Source organism: Triticum aestivum, chromosome 2B, assembly GCF_018294505.1.
Source record: "Triticum aestivum cultivar Chinese Spring chromosome 2B, IWGSC CS RefSeq v2.1, whole genome shotgun sequence".
NCBI lineage: Eukaryota > Viridiplantae > Streptophyta > Magnoliopsida > Poales > Poaceae > Triticum > Triticum aestivum.
Window position 1 is genome coordinate 589,586,658 of NC_057798.1, and position 23,977 is coordinate 589,610,634.

General features: G+C 43.6%; 2 protein-coding genes across 2 annotated transcripts; one reads left to right on the top strand and one right to left on the bottom strand.

Annotated features, from left to right (window-relative positions):
• Window positions 1-9,288: 9,288 nt before the first annotated feature.
• LOC123046190 (eukaryotic translation initiation factor 4G-like) lies at window positions 9,289-17,671 on the top strand. Its single transcript, XM_044469498.1, has 10 exons — window positions 9,289-9,449; window positions 9,817-10,000; window positions 10,080-10,207; window positions 10,784-10,900; window positions 11,016-11,080; window positions 11,162-11,218; window positions 11,647-11,877; window positions 11,965-16,055; window positions 16,815-17,009; window positions 17,120-17,671. Exons 2-10 carry the CDS (start codon window positions 9,840-9,842, stop codon window positions 17,418-17,420), a joined length of 5,346 nt encoding a protein of 1,781 aa, XP_044325433.1. The 5' UTR covers window positions 9,289-9,449; window positions 9,817-9,839; the 3' UTR covers window positions 17,421-17,671.
• A 349-nt stretch (window positions 17,672-18,020) lies between these two features.
• On the bottom strand, window positions 18,021-23,610 carry LOC123046191 (casein kinase II subunit beta-1). The gene is made up of 5 exons (XM_044469499.1): window positions 23,178-23,610; window positions 20,407-20,625; window positions 19,329-19,438; window positions 19,059-19,224; window positions 18,021-18,622 (listed from the first exon to the last, which is right to left on the bottom strand). The coding sequence occupies exons 1-5, from the start codon at window positions 23,383-23,385 to the stop codon at window positions 18,492-18,494; spliced, it is 834 nt and encodes a 277-aa protein (XP_044325434.1). The 5' UTR covers window positions 23,386-23,610; the 3' UTR covers window positions 18,021-18,491.
• Between the last annotated feature and the right edge of the window lie 367 nt (window positions 23,611-23,977).

The window sequence follows — 23,977 nt, forward strand, 5'->3', positions numbered from 1 at the left end:
ATAGCTATATGAGACGAATATCTGGATTAAAGGGGATTCAAATATTTAAACTGGAGATCACGACATCGATAATATCATAACGCAAATTGGTGTATCAAACATGCATATTCATTTGAATTTGGGCACACGTGTAATGTTATATAGTTTATCAATATTGGTGATCCATAGATTCTTCAATTACAAACAATGCATGGTTTATATGCAATTAATGTCTAAACGGGATTACACTATATGTTGCGTGTGTGAAACACATTATACATGTTTGAGAAGTTAAAAAAACCCGCATGAAACACACATTAATTGGAGACAGTTAGCGAGGAATGCATACATTGGATTTCAACATAAAGTGGTTTCAAATATTTGAAAATCCAAATTGATGGATACAACCTTATGAATCTGAGATCATGCCATTTGTAAACCATATTTATGTATAAATGGTGTTGTGCTTTTGAAAGTATATATAAAAAAATGATGTATATAGAATGTAATTCCAATTGAAAATGGATCCCGCCCGAAAAAAATAGTAGAATACAAACGGGATTCGAATTGAGTTGGCACGGTAAACGTGCACTGTGCAAAATTTGAACGAAGCGGGGAAAGTCGCAGTAACCGCCCGAAACCAAAATCTGCGAGATGGAAATCACTACTGCCTATCCCTGCCACGCAAAGCCTATCTGCTGGATATCTATAGGTTTCGATAGGGGTAGGTTTGTAATTTCACCCAAACGTGACGTAACCGCCTCTCACCCGGATTCATACACGGTGGGCGCCAAAACACAGTGTGCCCTCGGCCGAAATCGACTCCCTCCCCGATTCATATTCATACACGGTGGGCGCCAAAAACAAACTCTCGTCGGCAAATATTCGGTGTATGCGAGATTACCGTCCTATCCCCAACCGACTAATGTTGCTGTGATGTAGTAGAAATTTGAAACGGGGGCTAAGTTTGTAAATTTCCTCGCATTTGAGACAAGCGCGCCCTGAATACATGGTTCCCCCTTCCTCTCTACCTCCCTTTTCCCCATTCGTACTCCGTGGGCGCCAAAACACCCTCTCCACCCCACCCTCCTCCGTCCGCCGCCGTCCGCCACCCCATCCACCGCCGTCCTCCTCCACCATGCCGGAGCTGATACCCCGACGCCGCCGTCCATTACAAGAGATCGACCTCTCTCATCCACGCCTTCGGACCGGGATCCTTGCATCCCGTCCTCTCGCTTCATCCCCGCCGTCGTCCACCTTGCCGGCGCCGCTCCTACGACCGTCTCGTCCACCGCGCCCCGCCGCCACCGTCTACCCTCCTAGATCTGCTTCCACGCCGCCGACAGCCATCGCTACCGCAGCACCGTCAAATTCTCAGCAGATGCGTACACGGCGCCGCACCAGAGGCGGTACTCTTTCGTATCTGCTCAACTTATTTATCGCAGCAAGAAAATAGATCGCCACTGCTTTACTCTGATTTCTTGTCTTGGTTGCGAAGTTGCCTTTGTCCGGTTTGCACCTTCAGATCCGCCATGGCACGCTCAACACTATACTCCCAATGCTTATGGTTTTCCCCTTTTATATTCCACACTAGTTAAATCACAGTAGACTAAATTTCAAAATTGGGTCAGTCGATTTTTCAGAGCTCGCCGGAGTTCGCCGGTGCGATCCAAGGGGCTCGGGTGGTTGTGGGGCCTCGCCGAACGAAGAAAACTCGACGCGGGTGGGGGGTGGGGGTGGCGGAGGAACACAGGCGGTGGGGGCCGGTGGTCCGGCCGGCGGCCCGTGCGGTGTTCTGTATGGGAAGAATCAGAGACGAGGAAGAAGAAGGGTTAGGAGACGTAGGATCTTCATCCAACCGCCTGAAATGGTCGAGAGACAGCTGGGAGTTGCATTCTTAATGCGCTCTGGTTCATCATGTGTGGGCACTGCGCAACCAACATTTTATTATCCAAAATCTGCTTGCTCTTCTTTACCATGTTCGATAGTGCTGGCCTGTACGTGATCGATAGGCTTTCAATTACTAGCGGCAATACAACACCGTATTTTCAAGCCAGTTCCACTTTCCCGATTTATATATCGTGGTTATGGTGTACCCCTGTTATGTACACTATGATCTGCCTAGTTGTTGTGTGCTCTTGTTATCATGGTTTGGCAATAAACTCTCTATACAGTATATTATGAACCTATCATCTGCCAGCTATCCTTACTTCTGGAGCCTATTTTTTGTGTACTTGTGCCAGATTATATAAATGCACGCACGATATTACAGCACACATGAGCTCTCTCATCAGAATCCAGTGATAGCACATAAGTGTTTACAGGGGCGCCCCTATATTAGAATATCATCTGCATTACAAAGATAATCTCACAACTATTTATGTTTTCATGGTTCTCAGATATTATACGCAATTACAGTGAATATCAGAATCCGCGCATCAGAAGAATATTGTGGAACACTGCAATGACTTACAAAATTGGCACCAAGGCATTGAGTGCCATTCTGGAAGCAATGAAACTCGTACGCTCCCCACCTGTTGATTCTTGTTCAGAATATCATCCTAATGACTATTCTAACCTCGAGGAGTCAAAGGCAGATGGCCTGTCCTGTTCACCCATCAAGGTGCCTGTTCTAATTTGGCAAGGTTTTATTGATTGCGCGTATCTTGCATATGTTGTCTTGCATTTCTTCTACTTTGTTGCACCACCATCTGCTTAGTTTACTCATCATATAACTCGAGATGCCATGCCCATCCATTATCAATACATATTCCATCTGTCGTCATACCATGTTTTTCCACTCAAATGTTGTTCTTGTGCATCAGACATCAAAAAGGAAGAGGGTGATTGCCGAACCTGAAGGAGCACCAGCAAAGTCCTTGAAAAACGTGGTGGTGCCGGAGAAATCAGACAGCGCCCCACTTATATTGGTTGTACAACCAGTGACACAAAACATAGGACCGACTCCAGCAGACTGTACCCATACTTCACTGGCCACACCACTAGCCCCACCACACAGGACCTGCACTCCAGCAAAAGGTATACCGATTTCATTTGCCATAGCACCAGCCGTACCACAGAAAAATCCCACTCCAGCAAAAAGTACAGCAAGTCCACCGGCCGAAGACCTATCCCAACTGCAGAGACGGCCAATTCCTGCAGATTGGAACCCCATTCCATTTATTCCCAGTTTAAAAGACAATGCTTTCAATGTTGTTAGGGACTACGTGCATATATTCCCATCATGGGAAGATTATAGTGAAGACAAACACCATTTTCACATCTTCCTGTCCAACTTACGTGTAAGTGCTATTATTCATGGTTATTATTTTCCTGTTTTCTGCTGATCGAACACATCAATGATTTACATTACATTGTTGTAACTAGGTGAGGGTCAATCTGGATAGTCATGACGAGCAAAGCTTGCTTGTGCTTTTCAAGGAAGCATTGCAGCAGTATCGGTGTTACCTGAGGAAATCACACTTTGATGGCAAGTCTATAAACGAATTTCCGGTGAAGTCTCCTGTGCTAAATTTAGAAGACATTGAATGGAAAAACCTTGTTATGCACTGGTCTCGTTCCCAGGATGAGGTACTGTCTATGAAATCACATGACAATTTGAACTTCTACTTTTCCGCATGTGCCTTACGGATCTTTTTTGCAGGAAATCAGCTCGAAGAAGAATTCCGGTTTGAAAAGAACGACAGGATATCGCAAATATGCTGCCCGCTGCTTTGCTCTTGTTAGTACCTGTTGTCCTGTATCACTGTACTTGCATACATACCTGGTTCATTATGTGACAGCAGTATGCATGATAGCTTGCTTATCAATTGTTCGCTCCAAATTATCTGATCTGTATGAATGGTTACATTAGTGTAGAATATATCCAATGCCAATGAATTTTTTTAGCTCTGCATTGTTCTTGTAAGTACATGTTGTCCTTTATCAGTGTACTTATATTGACAGGTAGTTGTTCATGTACCATCACTCTGCAGCTTATTTTCCTTTGCCCTCCATTTTCTACACATCAGATCTATATTTACTCTTACCATAAGGTTGGTACTGAAGAAGTTTAGCTGTGCATTGCTCTTGGCTGTGCCTTTTGCCTGTATCGCTGCACATACATTTATAGCTACTTGGTTATGTAGCATCACTCTTCATCTTATCTTAAATATTCTCCATTTTTTCGTATATTATCACATCTATATTTACTCTTAACAAAATGTAGAATAAAGGCAATGCTTATGAAGAAGATTCTGTGCTAAACTTCTTGAATTGCCCCCCCCATCAGCATGGACAAGGGCTTTATAGAGCCTGTCTTCACCAGTAATGTAAGTTTGTCCTTCTCAAGCCTTCAAACTTTGTTGTGTATATTTGGTTAGGCATGACTGCAACAGCTGTTTATTTTTGGTGTTTGCATCAAATTGCATGTTTAAAGTTTATTATGTAGTTCATAAACAAAAGTTTGTCCTTCTCAATTTAAGTTTTCAGTTGTACAACCAAGTTCCTTCTTCATACCATGTAAATTAAACTATTCAGAGCAAGTGATCTTCTTTTGCACTGCATGTATGCTTCTGTTCTTCATCCGTAATCCAGTGGTGTGGTGAACCTACCCACTACAGCACAATGTCATATTCTGCAATGTCTTAACTATGAACAATGTCATATCATTCTACTATTATTTAAACCGTCTCTTTATTTGCCAATCTGAAATGGGATAAATTGACAGCACACTAACCATTGATACTTATGAGTTCTTGATCTGTAATCCAGTGGTGTCGTGAAGCTGCCAACTCCTTCACAATGTCATTTCCTGCCATGTCTTGACCTGAACAATACCATATTGTGTTAATGCAATTTTAAACTGTGTCACTTTATTCGTCAGTAAGAAATGTGATGAATTGTCAGCACTGATACTTTTATGTGCGAAACCTGTCATCTGTCTGCTTGTTTATCTTTCAGAGTGAGGAAGATATAAGTGTTGAACAAGCGCAGTCTCATCATCTTGCTCAGCTGCTTGCGCTGCAGCTCCCCAGCAGGGCTAACCTTTCTTGAACTCTATTGAAGTGCTGTCGGTTTTGTATATTATTTTGTCGGCGTGTTTATTTGCACTGGTGGCGATCTTTGATGCCCAGTGTATGTAATCTGCTGTCTGCTTGTGCTTTATTATCATAGTGGCGAACTTTGATGCCCAGTGGATGTAATATGCCGTAATTTCTTTATTGTATAGTCTAGGTTTTTTCTTATTCACGATGCTGCAGTTATTTTACTGTATATATGTCCTGTCTTCGCAGTAAACCGGCCAAACCGTAAAATTACGGTACATAATCGGGCCGTCATGCAATCACGATGTATGATCCGCATCATGGGCCCCGTCAAACTGGCCCACTAGTAGATTCGGGCCTTTAATAGGCCGAGTAACCCCCGGCCCTCTTTTCGCAAGAAAACTCAATGGGCTTTTAGGAGGCTGAGAAGTAGGCTGGGCCTGAAACGTGCCGAATAGCTCACGGGCCGGCGGCAGCCCGAAATGGACCCCGGCCCATGATTGTGCGAATCAATTCACGGGCTTTTAACAGGCCAAAGTTGTCTCGGTCCTTGTTTGGCCCAATCAGATATCGGCTGCGAGCAGGCCGGATGCAAACCGGGCCGTAGTTAGGCCCAACTATATGACGGGCTTTTAACAGGCCGAAATTAATATAGGGCCGAAATGTTAAATGGGCCCTTAACAGGCCGAAACTAATATCAGGCCGAATTACTAAATGGGCCTTTAGCAAGTGGGCCCAAAAGCATAGCGTCCAGTCAACGGGCCGAATCTGATATGGGCCATAATTGAGCCCAAAGCCTCTTAAAGGGCCGGACCTGATCTGGGCCGTGATTTGGCCCAGAAAGTGGGAGGCTTTTAACGGGCCGGATCTTATATGGGCCATTATTAGGCCCGGAACGTGGCAGGCCATTAATGGACCGGATCAATTATGGGCCGGCATTTGGCCCAAAACATGGCAGCCAGTTAATGGGCCGGCCTACTAGGGTCCTCAAAATCTTGTGGGCCTACAGCTGGGCCGGCCCATTAATGTCGGCGCAATCTCGTGGGCCTTTAGCTGGGCCGGCCCATTATGATCCGCAAGAATTTTGTGGGCCTTTACCTGGGCCGGCCCATTATGGCACACAAAAATCTTGTGGGCCTTTACCTGGGCCGGCCTATTATGGCCCGCGAACTCTTGTGGGCCTTTAGCTGGGCCAGCCCATTATACTCCGCAAAATCTCGTGGGCCTTCAACTGGGCCGACCCATTAAGGGCCGCAAAATCTTGTGGGCCTTTAGTTGGGCTGGCCCATTTAAACTTGATTGGCCGTGCCACGTGTCGACGTATCATAGGCGCCTTCTGTCCAATGAGTGGATGACATCTGTCCCAACGATGAGCCGACACGTGTTTCCTCCAGCCAATGATGATTTTACACGTGGAAAATCCCCATTGGTCGGGGCTGTTAATGGGTTATCGGATCCAAAACCCGACCCGATAGCTGAACGGCGTTCCGTTACGGTGGATGCCACGTGTCGGTCACCCTTAACGAAAGCACTTCTGTGACGCGCGATTTATCATCATGGAAGTGGACACTTCCGTGATGATAATTTTGGTAATGTCATGGAGCACTTCTACGACAGCACAGATATGACTATCTTGATTCTGTCATAAAATCGTCATGGATATACATGCATGACAAAAAACGCGACCTACCGTGACAAACACGTATCATCACGGAAGTGTTTTTTTTGTAGTGATCTCATCGCCGTCGGGAGCAAGGAGCTGCTGGAAGTTCATTTGGAACTGTGGAGTACCGCCAACGGTTTCAAACTTTGCATGTAGAGTCGTGACAGATGGGTCGCCGACATGGAAAATAAACATAAGATTGGACTGGAAACTACTAGCATATGCCCAGTATGTGGTCTGGATACGGAGGACAATTACCATCCGTTTTTAAGATGCCAATTTGGGAGGGATTTATATATGGAAATGGCAAAAATCTGGAGACTCCCTCGTCTACAATCAACAGTTAACTGTGGGAAGGAATGGCTACTGCAGATACTTGCACCAAGGAGTGAGCTGCAGAGATGTATGTTACTTCTGGTATTCTGGAGAAGTTGGTATGTACGCAACGAGGTGGTGCATCACAAACCGGCTCCGCCAATGAAAGTGTCTATCAGATTCTTACGGAGCTATTTGGACTCACTTTTGGCCATCAAACATGACAATGGTGCTTGACCCAGGAAAAGGTAAAGCATACATTACCATGGACACTGGGGCACAGCCGGTTATACATACACCCCAAGTTGCCGTGCTGGGCAAAACCGAATCAGGGGTGGACAAAACTTAATACTAATGGTGCTTTTGTGTCATGCGATGAAGCTGGTGCGTGCATGATTTTGCGAGATGAGTCAGGGAAGATTATCTTCTCAGCCTGCAGGGCTTTGTATTCATGCAGAGATGCGCTGGAGGCGGAGCTTTGTGCCTGCATGGAGGGTTTGTCCTCCTCGATTCAACGTACAACATTGCCGATAGAAATTGAGCTAGATTCTTCTGTGGCGGTGTCCATGATCACATGTGGAAGTACCGATCGATCGGTCTACTCGTTGTTAGATAATGAGATTAGTTTGTTATTGAATTTACATCAAACTTGTATTACTCATGTCGCTCATTCACAAAATAAAGTGAGTGACAAGTTAGCTGCTTTTGGTCGTCTTAATAATAGGACTATGGCTTGGTTAGGGTCAGGTCCTCCTGAAGTTTTGGAGATAGTTGCTGAGGATTGTAATGAGACCTTGATTGAGTAATACAAAGTTTGAGCCTGCAAAAAAAATATCTCTTCCTATATGGAGACCCGAGAATGTATATCATTCACTTCATAGCTCTGGACTAGTAGTATATATGGAGATAAATCTTCGTGAGTGATGATGTTGCAAGCTCAAACTCTGCAGGGTAGGTCAGTGGGTCACTACTACTCCTTCCGCTCTAAATTATTTGAAGTTTTATTTGTCAGAAACTGAATATGTTTAAATTTAACCAACTCCACAAAAAACATGATAAGGTCTACAACATCAAATACTTATAGTATGAAAATGAAAATATATTTTATAGGTAACCTCACAAGAGTTATTATTTCTGATGGGGGGGGGTATTTCTAAATGTTATAATAAATTGTTGTATTGACTTGGTCAAACTTTAGAAAAATCAACTCAAGAACAAAACTAGAACACCAATTACTTTGGAATCGAGGGAGTCTTCGAGGTATCACATGGGACTTAGAACAAGGTTCATGTACATAAATGTCACAACTTATGGTAGATGCAATAATTATTTGAGATCAACAATAAAGCTCGCATGAAAATCAAAATCAAAAGAAAGAGAAAGAGAGTTTTGCAGAACTAGTCCGGTCACAATGAGAGTATCATATATAGTATCATGCATGCCAACTAGACATTTTTGCTGAAGTGACATAAAATTAAATGAGAAAAAGAGATGATTAACTACTTGGAAACTCTCCCGTTCCTTAACTTTGCTCCGCTCGAGGAACTGGGTTCAAGCTGCTCCCTGCTTGTGCTGGCGCTCCCTCCGCTCCGAGAGCTGCAATGGGGGAGCGGAGAGGATCTAAACAGGGCTTAAGTATTATGATATGATACTGTATCATATCAAATGAAGCATTAGTATATGTCATGCATTACATTAAATAAGGTCTCTATGATACTCCCTCCATTTCACAATATAGTGCATCCGCATTTTTCAGGATCCAAATTTGATCGTAAAATTAACCAACGAACCGACTGCGGTGGAAGCAAAAATTATATCACTCAATTCATATATCACTCAATTCTTATTGAAAATATGAATTGAGTGATATAATTTTTGCTCCTGTCGTAATCGGTGTCAATAGTTAAATTTACAATCAAACTTGAATCTAGTGAAGCGCGGACGCACTACATTGTGGAATGTAGGGAGTACCAAGATCTGATACAATGCATTGTGAATATAGTATTGCATTTATATTATATGTATGACACTAGTATATGATACTTCCTCAGTTTCATGGTATTAGACGTTTTTGCAAGATAATACTAGAGTATTATGGAACAGAGTTCTTCTGAGCTTAGTACCCAGTACCCACCAGATCCGATATACCAGCAGCAGTAGCATGGTTCTCCCAGCAGATGGCAATCGAGTGGACAGTGTTTAAGGGCTTAAACCCCAGCCGCTAATCCCGTTGCTAATCCTGGCGCAAGGCGGTTAAGCACACCGCCCAGGATCAACACGCGTCCCCTCCGCAGTCCCTCGCACTCTTCCCTCCAAATTTCCGGTCTTCACGCCTTCCTCCCCAACTGCCCGCCCCCCTTCCGCCTCCACTTCCCCTCTCCTCCCCATTGCTTCCGATCCCGTAACCCTAAACCCATCCCCTACAACGCGCCGCTCCTCCGTCTCATGTGCGATAAGTTCTTTGCCTTTTATTTTTTGCGCTCCAACGAATGCATCCTTTGATTGTGCATTAATCCCATAACCCTAAATCAATCTGTGTCAGAATCAATCTGAATCTTTTCTGTTTCTGTGCGGGGATTTTCGCTGCATTTGTTGATACCCTGTTTGATTGTGCGTCGTGTCTTTGATCGTGCCGTCGTACAGTCTCCGCAGATTGCTTTACTCTTTATCCCCAAATCTGTCCGAATTGTTGGGTTTTTTTCATTGCGCGCGAATTTCCTTATCAATGCGGTTCACTCTTGGCCGAACCCTAGCTACTGATTCTGATCAGAACTAATTCTGACGAAACCTAACTTTTTTTTTTGGCGGATGCAGTGATCGACTCGGAGAGAGGATATATGTACAGGAACCAGTTTAGGCCGGATCGCTTCAACGACAACACAAACGCTGCCCGAAGGACCGGCCGTGGCTGCATTGGTGGCACGCACCATTGGGTGGTGTCCGGTGGCCGCGGCAGCGCGGCTCCGGGCACGCGGCTACGTTCACCGCCCAACCGGAGGTGAGGGACTGAGGCTTGTCAAGTGTTAATTAGGGCGTTGTTGCATGAGTATGACATGACATGTGGATTGCATTTGCAGCGGAAGGCCTGGGACCGTGCAGCAGTACCGTCCGAGGTCTCCAGCAAGCGTGGTGCCCCAAGGGAATGCAACTAACTACACTCCCGTTGTGAGTGCTGCTGATGAGCACGCGGAACCAGTGAATCCAGGTGTGATACACTCAAAGTTCAGTTTTGTGGCCATCTCTTTTTATGTATATGTATATAGATATATGCATGAATGTCGTGCACAAAAGAGGGTTAGGCATTGAAACATGTGTTGTAATTTTGTTTTGCTGAGGAAAGTATTGAATTGTTTTTTTTTATATCCCTAGACCCTTGAGCATGAAATTTGTGCTAATTAATGGCCATTATAGGATTGACTGATGATAAAGTGGAGACTGAGATCATGAGACTGTTTTGTGGGCGTGCATGTGTGTGTTACTGTTAAGTCCAATTCTGTGGCTATCTCTTTCCTTGTGTATATGTAAATGCACAGATGACATGCACAAGAGAGTGGATTGTTGGAACATGTAAAGAATTGCTGCTGAAATTATCGAGTTATTTTGCGTGTGTGGCTCTAGACCTTAAGCATTAAATTTGTACTTTATGATCTGGTCTGGCAAATATTGATGACAGTGAACTGAGATCATTAGACCGTTTTTTTTTTATGATATGATGAACTGGGGTTTGGGAGTGTTGCTAACACTTATTTTCTTACTGATGATTTCGATTTAGCATCTTTAGGGTCATTGGAGAGTCAGAAATCTTCCAATGCGCCTGATCAAAGTGACGTTGTGAACTTAGAGTCTGCTGAAGGAGCCAGAGCAGAGGATTCTTCGGTGCTAACAATACACTCAGAAGGTTAAATTTGTTCTATTTCTTTTGGAGAATAACATCAAGGAAGTTCTCTAGATTTGTGTAACTTTATTGTAACTTCTATTGAGATGGTATATCTTCTTGGGTATATTGACCACAGGGTATTCAGCAAGTGCATTTACTCTTCAGTTTGGAACTTTAAGCCCAGGAGTCATCACCAAACAAGTATGCCATATCTTGGATTGTAACATGTTGCTATTATTTACATTCCAAAGCTCTGCAGTGGTTAACACTTTCCCTTTGCAGTGTATTCCCTGCTCAACCTCGGCTCCTCCAGACCTGAATGAGAAGAAACATGAAAAGGTCCTCTGATTTATCATCTATCATCCTACCGGATGTATTTAGCTGCAATATTCTTTTTGTTGCAATGAACTATGTTCCAGCTAACACTATCAAAACATTACTTGCATTATATGTATATATATTTTTCCTTAGTTGAATGCCAGGCTCTCTAATTAAGCAAACCAGGATGCTAAAAACCTTACAATAATGGGTGCTTGAATTGTATGCTTCTTATCGCACATGTCAAATTGAATACAATTCTTCTGTTCATCATACTGTAGCCATACACTTGTGCTGCTGTTGTAAATCACCATTCTTTTGCGAGGCCATCAAATGGTGTGCCTGCATCTTTGGATCATCCTGCTTCTCTAATTTGGGTTTGAAGTGTTATGTATAAGCATATATCTGCCTTCCTACTTGCATATAGCACTTACCTTCGTATTTGGCAGTGTCAGGCACACCGTGGACTATTATCTGACGAGCCTAATGTCGTGTCCATGCCATCTGCCGGAGAGCAGCAAAAGCAAGAAACAAAAGATAACTTGATTATCTGTAGTCAAACTGATTCGATCGACACGTATGATAGTGTGCCTGCTATGGTTTCATCTAATTCCTGTGTACTAGCTGATCCTGAATTGCCTCATACACCAGGGCTGTATTATGTTGCTCCAGCCGAAAAAGTTAGTCTCTCTGCCAAGTGTCAACTTGCTTTCAGTTGCTTTCACAATTATATTGGAACATAACAAGACCTTGTGCTTGGTCTACAGGTTTCTACGGATTCATGCAAGGTGTTCCCTCGAAATCCGTCTTTCCCAACGCATCAGCAGTGGCAAAAACAAGACACAAGGAAAGACGCTAGCCAATCTGATACTATGCACAAATATCCTGCTTCGAATCCCAAGATGACGGTGCAGATTCCACCCCCGTATACTCCCAGCATGGCACCACCATCGTTTATGCTTCCAGTAAATGGAAGGCCGCTGCCTGCGGCTTTTCAGCAGAAACAACCTCAAGTGCCTGTTGAATTCAGGGGCCAGGGTGTGCCGATGGGTAATGTGCCTCATGTACCACCATTTTTTGTTCATGGCGCTCAGGCTCGCGCATTGCAACCGCCAGCCTTCGTTCACCAAGGACAGGGTCTGGGATGTGCACCTCCAGCTTGTCCTCACCTTCCTCAACTGGGCAACATGAGGATTACGCAAGAGTTACCGCAGCAGCAAGCGAGAAGTTGTGATGAACAAAAGAGACCTGTCAGGATTACCCACCCAGACACACACGAAGAACTCATGCTGGATAGACGTGGTCATTCCTATATAGATGCTGCTTCTGGAGCGATGCCTCTGCATCATATGAACCAGCTAGCTCAGCCTGTCACGTCATTTCCGCCCCTTCATGAGGTGTATTACCGGCCGAACATGTACAATACAGGACATATCTATCTTCCTACCACCAATGCTGTGCCTGCTTCAAACAGGCAAATGTGCCCCAGAATGCAGACCCCAAGGCATAGCTTAGACCCCAATATTAACAACCAGGCAGTTACTTCTATCAGTCCTCCTATGCAAAACCCATGGCTTGGTGCTAGTTCTAGGCTACCCACCAATTTACGTTCTGCTTCAGAAGTCTCCAGTTCGAAAGGCTTGCTGCCATCTGACGTATCTTTTCCAGGTCAAGGTGCACTAAAGCCACCCACTATCTTCCTTGCTGAAAATAATGAGTTATCATCTCAGATAAGCACACCTACCTGCGCAGCAGAAACTCCCACGTTGTTACGGTATTCTGTTGAATCTGCTTTGTCAAGTCAGCAGAGAGTCCACAAGCTTGGGCTGGAAATTTCTCCTCAGCCTGAAAAGTTGGTTTCAGAAGCAAATCTCAAACTTCCAGCTGCAACATCTGGTCTAAGTTGCAGTACTAGTCCTCAGTCAGTTTTAACCCAGCAAGCACAGACTGGTTCAGCTTTAGTAGATCGTGTTACATCAATTGCCGGACCTCAAAATATCTCGGCCTACAAATTAACCTCGGTGTGTGTAGCAAGTGGTACCTCTTCTGTTGAAGCAAAATTGGAATCATCAGCAGTACCATCAGCAACTTCATCATCTGGTGCAAAGGGCCAGCTATATCATATTGTGCCACAATCTGAAATATTTCTGGATACTGAGAGTAAGAATTCCAAATACGATGGCAATAGCATTTTAGGGAAGCCACCGCTGATGTATACACAGGAAACTCTGCCACCAAAGTCTCCAACAACTAGTATATTTACTGAAAGTCTTAAGGCCAGAGTTAATCATGTTCCTTTGCCAGAAACTTCTGAAGCAAATTGTTCAGCTCCTTTGCAAATGCAAGATATGATGAGAGAAGAACACACGGTAAATGCTGAGGTGACATGCTCCAAGTCTAAGGCAGAACAAGTTGACATGACCATGCATATGCCAGGTGCTTCTTCTGGATCGGGCAATGGTACTGATGTTAGTAAATTGGTGAATGTTCCTACATGTGCTGAATCGGGCGATTTGCATCTCTCATTACACATTGGCAATGTTTCACCATCAGATAAAAACAATGGATCTTCATCAGATGTTCAAATTGGATCATGTTCTCTGAATGATAGTATACAAGACAATGAGAATATTCCCATGACTATGGCTATTGCATCCAATTCAAGTAGCGCTCACAAAGAGATTGAACGTGGAAGTATTGATTCAGTGGTGTCGAATCAATGCTCTGTTGCTGCTGCTTCAATGGTGAAAACAAAGAAACCTGTCTTGGAAGCAGCCAAACCCAAAAATACGCATGGAAGAAGAAAAAAGAGAAAGGAAATACTCCCCAAGTCTTCTGATAGTGCAGAAGAGGTTGTTCAGAGTTCTTCGACAGTTGATAAGGAGATTTGTGCACTAGATGCTGAAATGGGCAGTTCGGCAGGTAGTAATGATAACCAGAACAAAAATGATATTTTTGATTGGGAAGGTGATATGGAAATCTCTAGAGATAATTATGGTTATGGCCAGAAAAGATACTCTAGAGATTTTCTGTTAACATTTGCTCAGAGCTGCGTTAATCTGCCTGAAGGTTTTAAGATTGGGTCTGATATTCATGATGCAATAATAAACGTTGGTAGTGAACATAATCCAAACCGGGAAAGGACAAAAGATCGAGTTTCAACTATTTCTCAAGCTAACCGTCATATGGGCAGCAACAAGCTTAATGACAATAACTGGAGAAAATTGCATCCTCCTTTTTCTGGACGCGATCCACTTTCTGGGCGTGGATCTTCAAGAAATGGCTCACAAAACCAGTTGCCCAACCAGTATAATGGTGAGATCCTCTCCAGAGCTATGAAAGAAGTAGCATGTCAGCGCAGCATGTCACGTGGTTCTGTTGATCAGAGGTGGCAACATAGAACTAATCAGGCTATGTCATCTCCATCTCAGGTATCTATGCCAGTTATGCACAAAGCTGAGAAAAAATATGAAATTGGTAAGGTATCTGATGAGGAAGAGGTAAAGCAAAGGCAGTTGAAAGCAATTCTCAATAAGTTGACCCCACAAAATTTTGAAAAACTTTTCGAGCAGGTCAAAGCTTTGAATATTGATAACATTATTACACTTAGCGGTGTCATTTCTCAGATATTTGACAAGGCCTTGATGGAACCCACTTTCTGTGAGATGTATGCTAGTTTTTGTTTTTCATTAGCTGGTGAACTGCCAAATTTTGTGAAGGATGATGAGAAAATCACCTTTAAGAGACTTCTTTTAAATAAATGCCAAGAAGAATTTGAAAGAGGGGAGCGAGAGCAAGCTGAAGCTGAGAAGGCTGAAGAAGAGGGTGGAATGAAACAATCTGAAAATGAGAGGGAAGAGAAACGACTCCGAGCACGGAGGCGCATGCTAGGGAACATCCGTTTAATTGGGGAACTTTACAAAAAAAAGATGTTGACTGAGAGAATAATGCATGAATGCATAAAAAAGCTACTGGGTGAGTACCAACACCCAGATGAGGAAGATCTAGAGGCATTATGCAAATTGATGAGCACGATAGGGGAGATGATTGACCATATCAGGGCAAAGGTGCATATGGATTTTTATTTTGACATTATACATAAGCTATCTGCAAATTCGAAGTTATCATCCCGTATAAGATTTATGCTGGAAGATGTGATTGATCTTAGAAACAACAAGTGGAGGCAGAGAAGGAAAGTTGAAGGGCCAAAGAAGATTGAGGAGGTTCGAAGGGATGCTGTGAAACAGAAAATGAGCCAATCAACTAGGGTAGGTTCTTCCCCTAACTATAACTCATCTGCTAGCTCCATTAGCTCATCAGCAAGACCAGGGCCTCCACCAGATTATGGTGTTCGAGGATCTTCTGCTTCTCGTGGATCCTCTCAGGTTCGTGTATATGGATCCCAGAATGTTAATCTGGATACAAGATACCAGACTTCAAACAGAGCCATGTCAGTCCCACTTCATCAAAGGCGATCTGATAAATCCATTCGACTTAGTCCTCAAGGTGACTTGGGAAGAGAAATGTCAATTTGTGGGAAGCCACCAGCTTCAAATGACATTTTGCCAGAGGTTCCTTTGAATAGTCATCATGGTCAAACATTAAAAAGCTCGAGACAAAGTTCATTTACGGGATCAACAAGTAACCAAACAAATTATCAAGCCACTGCCGGTGCTCCTAAAATTCAGTCCTGGGGAACTGCAGATCATGCTTTGCCTATACTAGTGACCACTGCCAGCCCTGTCGGGCAAATGCATACACCCTCCACTGCCATGAATGATATTTGTTATGAAGCAATAATATTACCGGAAGAGATTCTTCAAGAAAAAGCAATATTAACTATAAAAGAGTTCTACAGGCAAGTTTCGGCTTCCATTTATATTTTTAATTAACTCGTGCTTGTCTTATATCCTTTAGAATGCCTGGTTTTATTGTTTATCTTGTTGCAAAAACGGTGCTGATAGCTACCTGTCTATTCTTAGTACCCAAGTTTTGACACTTCAGCTTTTATTTCCCACGTGCTTGTCAAATTGGTTAATCAGCTAAATATTTCTTAATCCCTGATATTGATTGTAAATGTACTACGGCAGTAAGCATGAAATCCTTGTGGGCATTAATTATTTTACATGGTATGCAACAATGTTACAGACACAATTTTCACTTGAACTTTTGACATACTCTAATAAGACCTTCGGTTACTCCTTCAGTTGGGTAAGCATTTCATCTGCTTTTAGAATTTATCGTCAGAGAATGTGGTTTATTTTGTTTGCTCATCTGTGTTTTTTCGTTACTTTTTTTTAGCAAAGTAGTCACAAGTCACAACAATATCCTGTAAATTGAAAACACATAAAATGAGCATTTGGGAAGAATTACATGTTCTACTTTAGTAATAAATCAGGAAAAGACCCCAAATTCAAGCCAAGAGGACTTAAACTTGGGTGGTGGGATCATATACTTCAACTTTTAATGTCCAATGATCTGAATGCTACAGCTTATTAAGAATGCTTACATGTTTTTTCTAAAATTTTGTTACATGGATATATTTTCCTCGATCTACATTTGGTACCTTCGGTTGCGAAAAATGTCTTACACTAGCATAACTTTTGGTGTTCTTCAGTGCCAAGGACGAGAAGGAGGTGGGCCTGTGCATGAAGGAACTGAACGCCCCCAGCTTTTACCCTTCACTTGTATCGCTCTGGATCAACGACTCGTTTGAAAGGAAAGACCTTGAGAGGGAGCTCCTGGCCAAACTTTTGGTGAACTTGTGCAAGTCCCAGGGGAGCTTGCTGAGCCAGACAGTGCTACTCCAGGGGTATGTATGATCATCTGCTCACTAACCTGGCTTCCCTTCTGTGTCCATTGGTGTTGATGTCTCGGCTGTCGAAGCTGCTAACTAATATAAGTGCCTGCTTCTTGTGTCAGGTTCCAGAATGTTCTTTCAACCTTGGAAGATGCGGTGACCGATGCTCCGAAGGCGACTGAGTTCCTGGGCCGGATATTCGCCAAGGTCATACTGGAGGACGTGTTGTCGCTGACGGAGATCGGGGTGCTGCTGCAGGACGGTGGGGAGGAGCCGGCGTCGGACCAAAGGCTTGCATCCGAGGTTCTAGGGAGCATGCTGGAGTCGATAAGGGTGGAGAGGGGCGACTCCGCCGTGGACGAGATCCGTGCCAAGTCCAACCCACACCCGGAGAACCTCAGGCAGCCTGGCCTGTGCGCCTGACCAGAACAGCCAAGCAGGCAGAAAATGGGTAGTAGTAGATCCGTAGCGTCTTCTTCCGCTAGTTTGCTGGATCTAACCTTAGGTGATGAAGCATTTTGTTTGTTGGTTCTCACTTAGCTTTTTTGTTTGGACGTACTATAGACGCACTTCCGTTAATATTGCTCCTGGCCTTGTGTTTATCTCGCCAAGGGCTTATTCGGTTAACGGGACTTCAAATCTTAGAAATAGGAAAATTAAAGGATTGAAATGTCATGACCACTCTAATCCTTGGGGATTTTCCATGAGGGTCTCGCCAAGAATTTTATAAGTCAGGCCAATATGGACACAATACTCAGGAATCATCCAAAAATCATTGAAACCAAATTATCCCTGCCTGCTTTATCGTGTGCTGATCTAACAACGCCACTTGGAAACAACCTTATGCAGAAGCGTGGGAAAAGAAAGATGCTTTCAAGACCCAAAGTGGTCAGACTCTTCGCAAAAGGGAGCTATGTTCATCGGATTGCCCTTTTTATTTACTGGCAATGTACTTATAGCAATTGGGGCTCTGAGCAAAACCAACAATAATATTTCACAGATTATCACAGCCATGACAGCACATAAAGGCAACTTTTTCTGTGGGTAAACTTTCCATGCAGACTCGGTTACAGGTGAAGAATAAGAATAGCTGGATCGAATGTTTCATTCAGATTACCATTACCATCACATTTTGGCAAAGGAACCTAATGTAAAACAAAATGAAAAATACACAGCAGAGACATAACGCTGTTACGAACTGCCTTTTTTTAACAGCTGCCAAACTCAAATATAATGAGTATATAAAGAACAGGATAGGAACCTACTACACTAAACAAACCACAAGCATCAAATCAGAACGTCAGGCGAGAGCGAAACCGCAGGACAAGGGAGATCAGACAGGGGTCAGGTCGGTTTCGTGAAGCCACAGGTAACCAACTGAACCAAGTACTAAACTGCCCCACGCACACAGATGAGCAGCTTGGTAGTGCTGTGTGGTGCGACGAATCAGACAACTCTGCGGTGAACCTTTTGCACCTTCAGTCTTCGAACTTGTTATGGCTTATGAAGTTTGAAGCCAAAAACCTTGGGGACGTACTGCTGTGACGGTTTCTGGGGCTTCAAATGTGGGTACGTCATCAGAAACAAGTGAGGAAACGTTGTCCCAAAGTAAGCTCCGTCAATGTCTACATAAGAGTCAAGAAGTGAACAGAGCTAGGCAACCCTAATTTTTCCTCGAACATGTGAAAATTTAAAAAGAAGCAGTTTTCTTGTCTATCACCTGAAAAATCATTCTCCAAACCAGTCTAAATGTGACAGTGTTTTTACTATCTTCTGGTTGGGGTTAGTTCCAATAAAAGCAAAAACATATCAAGATAACTACAGATGTGAGAGAGAATGATAAATATTATTTTGGCTCATGATATGACTAATTATGCAGGGTGTCAATTCAGTGTAATTGATAAGTTCAAAACATTCTAACTGAACGTATTGCTGCAAGCAAAAGCTACAAGATGACTGTAAAGTATGCTGACACTTTAACAGTTTATCTACCAACAGGAGATCAGCATGTAGGCATTCGAGTTCAAAGGCACATGCTTATATTGTAAGTAAAAAGGATACTGCTTTGATATTTGGATCTCGGATAGTAGAGATCTTCACACTTTGGGCAGTAAATTTTCACATTACTAGAACGAGGAATGTCCGACTGGCCAACTGGAAGGCATGGCTGGCCGCTGCAGTGCACTCTTGGACATCTGCCAAAGTCATAATTCTTGTATTTATCCAACTGCACAAAAATAAGATGAGCAAATAGCCGATTAATTACCGCACTAAAGCTTAACCGTCAGAAGACAACTTATTAGTAATGGAGGGAGAGATCAAAAGCTTCACCATTGCAGCCAACCCTTTACTTGTAAGAATATATCGAACATGAATCAATCCATAAAGCATCTCAGCAGCTGATTCAATAAGTTCATTCTGCTCTTCTGTGAACATATCACCTGTGCATTACAAAAATCAGTAAATCATATTTGTAAGAGCACTGTACTAGAAAGTAAGCAACATTAAGCAAAAACAGTTGGTAGAAGAAAGCAAGAGAATGCATGATAGCCCCCTTTATAAAGGTGGGAGACGGAAGACCTCCCTAACAATATGAAACCTATCTGGATCAAATCCCCAAGTAAATAGCAATTTATCACTATTTTCCTTACAGTATGATCCTTATTCATATACGGATGGATATCCTTGCTCGGTTGCCCTGTGCGATGCATGCACATGATAGGAATTATAACTACAATGAAGAAGTGGTGGCAAATTTAATGTATTGACCATAACTTGCTTGGTTTGGTTGCAGGCCAATAGTGAGGAAACAAATTTACTAATGCACCATGTAGTTTTTTCAAGAACTCTTCTGGGGGTGCAACGATGGACGCCAACAAGGTCATGACTCCACCTCCCCGGTTTGATTTTCGCTTCTAATTAAGGCATGTCTCCTTTGGGAAAAAATCTACTTTTTCTATGCATATAATATCACTTCTAGATATGGCCATATGCGTTACAGATTCAGGTGTTCTCCATCTGGTGAAATGCATCTTTGCTTAAGACACAATCAAGTCAAACAGCCTTGCTCCTCAGCCAAGCCAAGAAAAACAGCTGATCAATCAACTTCTGCTTGCATGCACTCATCCTAGCAGCCTTCTTGGGTCAAGCTTTGTCAAAGCAGGCACAACACACCCAAAAAGCTCAGCTCCAACTGTTGACTGGTGAAACTAGCTAGGGCCAGGGCATAGTAAACAGGGAAGTTGTAAACTTGCAATTTACTGTTTAGTAACCAATTGAACAGAGTTTTAACATATTACAGCTATCTATCTAGGCTATAGACAGCATACAGGTATCATGATTGTTTAATCTTTTCATAACACTTTTCTCTCCAAATTGAAATATCAAACGGAGAAAACAAGTGAGGTACCATGTGAAGACTCGACATCCAATATCAGATCAAGAGCATATTCATAATATGGAACTTGACCGCTTAGCCCACAGAGATTGAAATCGTCTTGTATGTAATCGTCATCAACTTCACAGAAAAACTCATTGCCTCGCAAGCTACAGAACCATGAAATCCACGATGTATCTTCTCCATCAGAACCACTGAGATCTGATTCTTCACTGTCAGTATCTGATTCTCCTGTAAGGCGATCAGCAAACAAAGATTACTACTGAAACAGGAAACACCAAGAACAACCCCCAAGAACATTTATTGCAGCAAACTAAGTCAAAACATGTAGAAAAACATGGTGGCAGAGAATAACATTAAGCAAATATTAGAAAAACAGATTTTCGTTCCACTGGGTAACAAATATAGATCATATAATTCCAGTACTGGCCAAGGCCAAACTCCATAAATACCACGGATGCAGTGCAGGTTTTGCAACCTCATCTCTAGCTTCATCTACAGTAGGTACCCACAGCTATCAGTGTAAGTGCCCCTATCTCAGTCAGTTAGTGCTACCTCTGCATTGTATCTGCAGGTTATAAAATCTAAACTTTGGCACAGACTTCAGTCGCAAGAGACATCATGAACGATGAGGGCGGCTGTACAGGAGAATAGGGAAGTGATTAAGACTACAAATTACCATATCCATAGCTAATTGTGGCGGTCTTTATCCATAACGTGGTTAAAGAAACATAACAAAGTTATTCTATAAGAGCAACAGATACGTATTATGATGTCAGAATTTCTAGTAGTCAGCCTGTTCAATTGATATGAGTCAGGCAAAGAAGGTAAGTGATTTGAAACGCTGCAGGATGTATGGGCATTCCCTTTTTATCTTTTCGTCGTACCAATCTGATCCACATGAGGTACAGTCATTTTCCTCTTTGGATGACCAACAATAGCTTACAAGCAAACATATGGTGCCCCCCTAACCACGAAAACAGTCTTCTAAAAGGTGCTATGATAAGATACCAAGCAAACATATGGTGTTCATTGACTTGGAGAAGGCCTATGATAAGATACCGCAGAATATCATGTGGTGAGACTTGGAGAAACACAAAGTCCCAGCAAAGTACATTACCCTCATCAAGGACATGTACGATAATGTTGTGACAAGTGTTCAAACAAGTGATGGCGACACTGATGACTTCCCAATTAAAATACGGCTACACCAGGGGTCAGCTTTAAGTCCTTATCTTTTTGCTTTGGTGATGGACGAGGTCACAAGGGATATACAAGGAGATATTCCATAGTGCATGCTCTTTGCGGATGATGTGGTGCTAGTCGATGATAGTCGGATGGGGGACAATAGGAAGTTAGAGCTATGGAGACAAACCTTGGAATCGAAAGGTTTTAGACTTATAGTAGAACTAAAACCGGGTACATGAGATGCGGTTTCAGTACTATTAGGCACGAGAAGGAGGAGGTTAGCCTTGATGGGCAGGTGGTGCCTCAGAAGGACACCTTTCAATATTTGGGGTCAATGCTACAGAAGGATGGGGATATTGATGAAGATGTGAACCATCGAATTCAAGGCCGGATGGATGAAGTGGCACCAAAATTTTGGCATTCTCTGTGACGAGAGTGCCACAAAAGCTAAAAGTCAAGTTCTATAGGACGGCGGTTCGGCCCGCAATGTTGTATGGCGCTGAGTGTTGGCCGACTAAAAGGCGACATGTTCAACAGTTAGGTGTGGCGGAGATGCGAATGCTGAGATGGATGTGTGGCCACACGAGGAAGGATCGAGTCCGAAATGATGATATACGAGATAGAATTGGGGTAGCACCAATTGAAGAGAAGCTTGTCCATCATCATCTGAGATGGTTTGGGCAAATTCAGCGCAGGTCTCCAGAAGCTCCGGTGCATAGTGGACGGCGTAATATCAAGAAGCTCCAGAAGCTCCGCGTGCTGATAATGTCAGGTCGGGGTAGACCGAACTTGACATGGGAGGTGTCCGTAAAGATAGATCTGAAAGACTGGAGTATCGCCAAAGAACTAGCCATGGACAGGGGTGCGTAGAAGCTTGCTATCAATGTGCCAGAACCATGAGTTGGTCGCGAGATATTATGGGTTTCACCTCTAGCCTACCCCAACTTGTTTGGGACTAAAGGTGTTGTTGTTGCTGCTGCTGCTGCTGCTAGTGCCTTTTAATGGTTATATCAGATTAATAATAGCTATATTTATTAATGAATCATGATACTGATCTCAACATTAGAACATTTTCATGTCGGCACCACATCCCATGATCACCATGAATTGCAACATCCATGATCACCACAATTGCAACATCCCATGCTTATCTGCTTTGAGGGAACCATAACTAGAAATCTACATCAATCAATAATAGTTGCACCTTCGAGCTACCTAGTAGGCAAGCATAATGATAAGTGCGTAAAAACATATGGAAAAGAAAATTTTGGCATTCCTGCTATGAAAGCACAACTATAAGATAGTATGAATGATTTCACAAGAGTGACCTGACAGTTGGACGCACAATTATACCCTTGTTCGTGCACAAATACTGAACACATAAATTCTCCCTTCTACAGGCTAACCCCCACACTCCTGAAACTACAAAGCGCAATCAGTTACCACGGAAGGGCACGATCTCCCCATTAGGGTCTCATCCAGATGGAGAACACAACTGATCTATGAACGTATCGCACCAACAAAGCCATAGACCCGTAGTACAATAGCAAAATAAGCAGACAACATAAGATAACATGCTGCGGGACAGAGCTCACCATCGGATAACTTGCCCTTGGACATGGCGGTGGATCCGCCGCCGGAGCGGGGCACCTCCGGCTGCTTCCCGGCGGCGATCCGGTCCCTCTCGCGGCCGCCGGAGAACCCCCAGGACGTCGACGGGGAGGACCTGTCCATCGCCTCTCCTATCCGCTTCCTTTCGCCAGCGCCCCCAGCCGCCGCCGAGACGCCTCGGTCCCTCTGCATCTCCTCGCACCCTCGCCCTCCTACTCGTGCCTCGTACCCCGATCGTGAGGCGGGCTAGGAGCCGGGGTCGCGGTGCCGGGCGGAGGAGGTGGGGAGATCAGGCGTGCGCTCCGGCGCTCCCGTGGAGGCCTCGGGCGGAGGACGCGAACGGTAGGCGAGAGATGGGGAGGAAGAGTACGGGGGCTGTTTTGTAATTCCGACAAACTTTGGGGAGGACGGTATAGCGCATGCCATGATGTGCTCATTGTGCTGGGCCTTTGTATTGCAGTGCTGGAGGCTTGGAACTTGCCGTCCTGGAAGGCTAGAAAGAATTGGCCTTGGCAGCACTACCCCTCAATTCTGATTGCGTATGTGAAATTCATCAGTTTTTTTTTCTCTTTTTCAGTTTTCAGTTTCAGGTTGGGAGCAGAGGCGCAAAGCCACTCACACACGCACACGTTTGGTTTGATATACATTTTATTCTTATTTTTTATTAGCGTGTTTTACAGCGTCGGAAAATTTTCAGCTAACATGTGCAATTTGGGGAAATGAGCACTTAAATGATGGGTCCAACTAATGCATGGGCACACATTCAATTTTGATACGCGTGCAC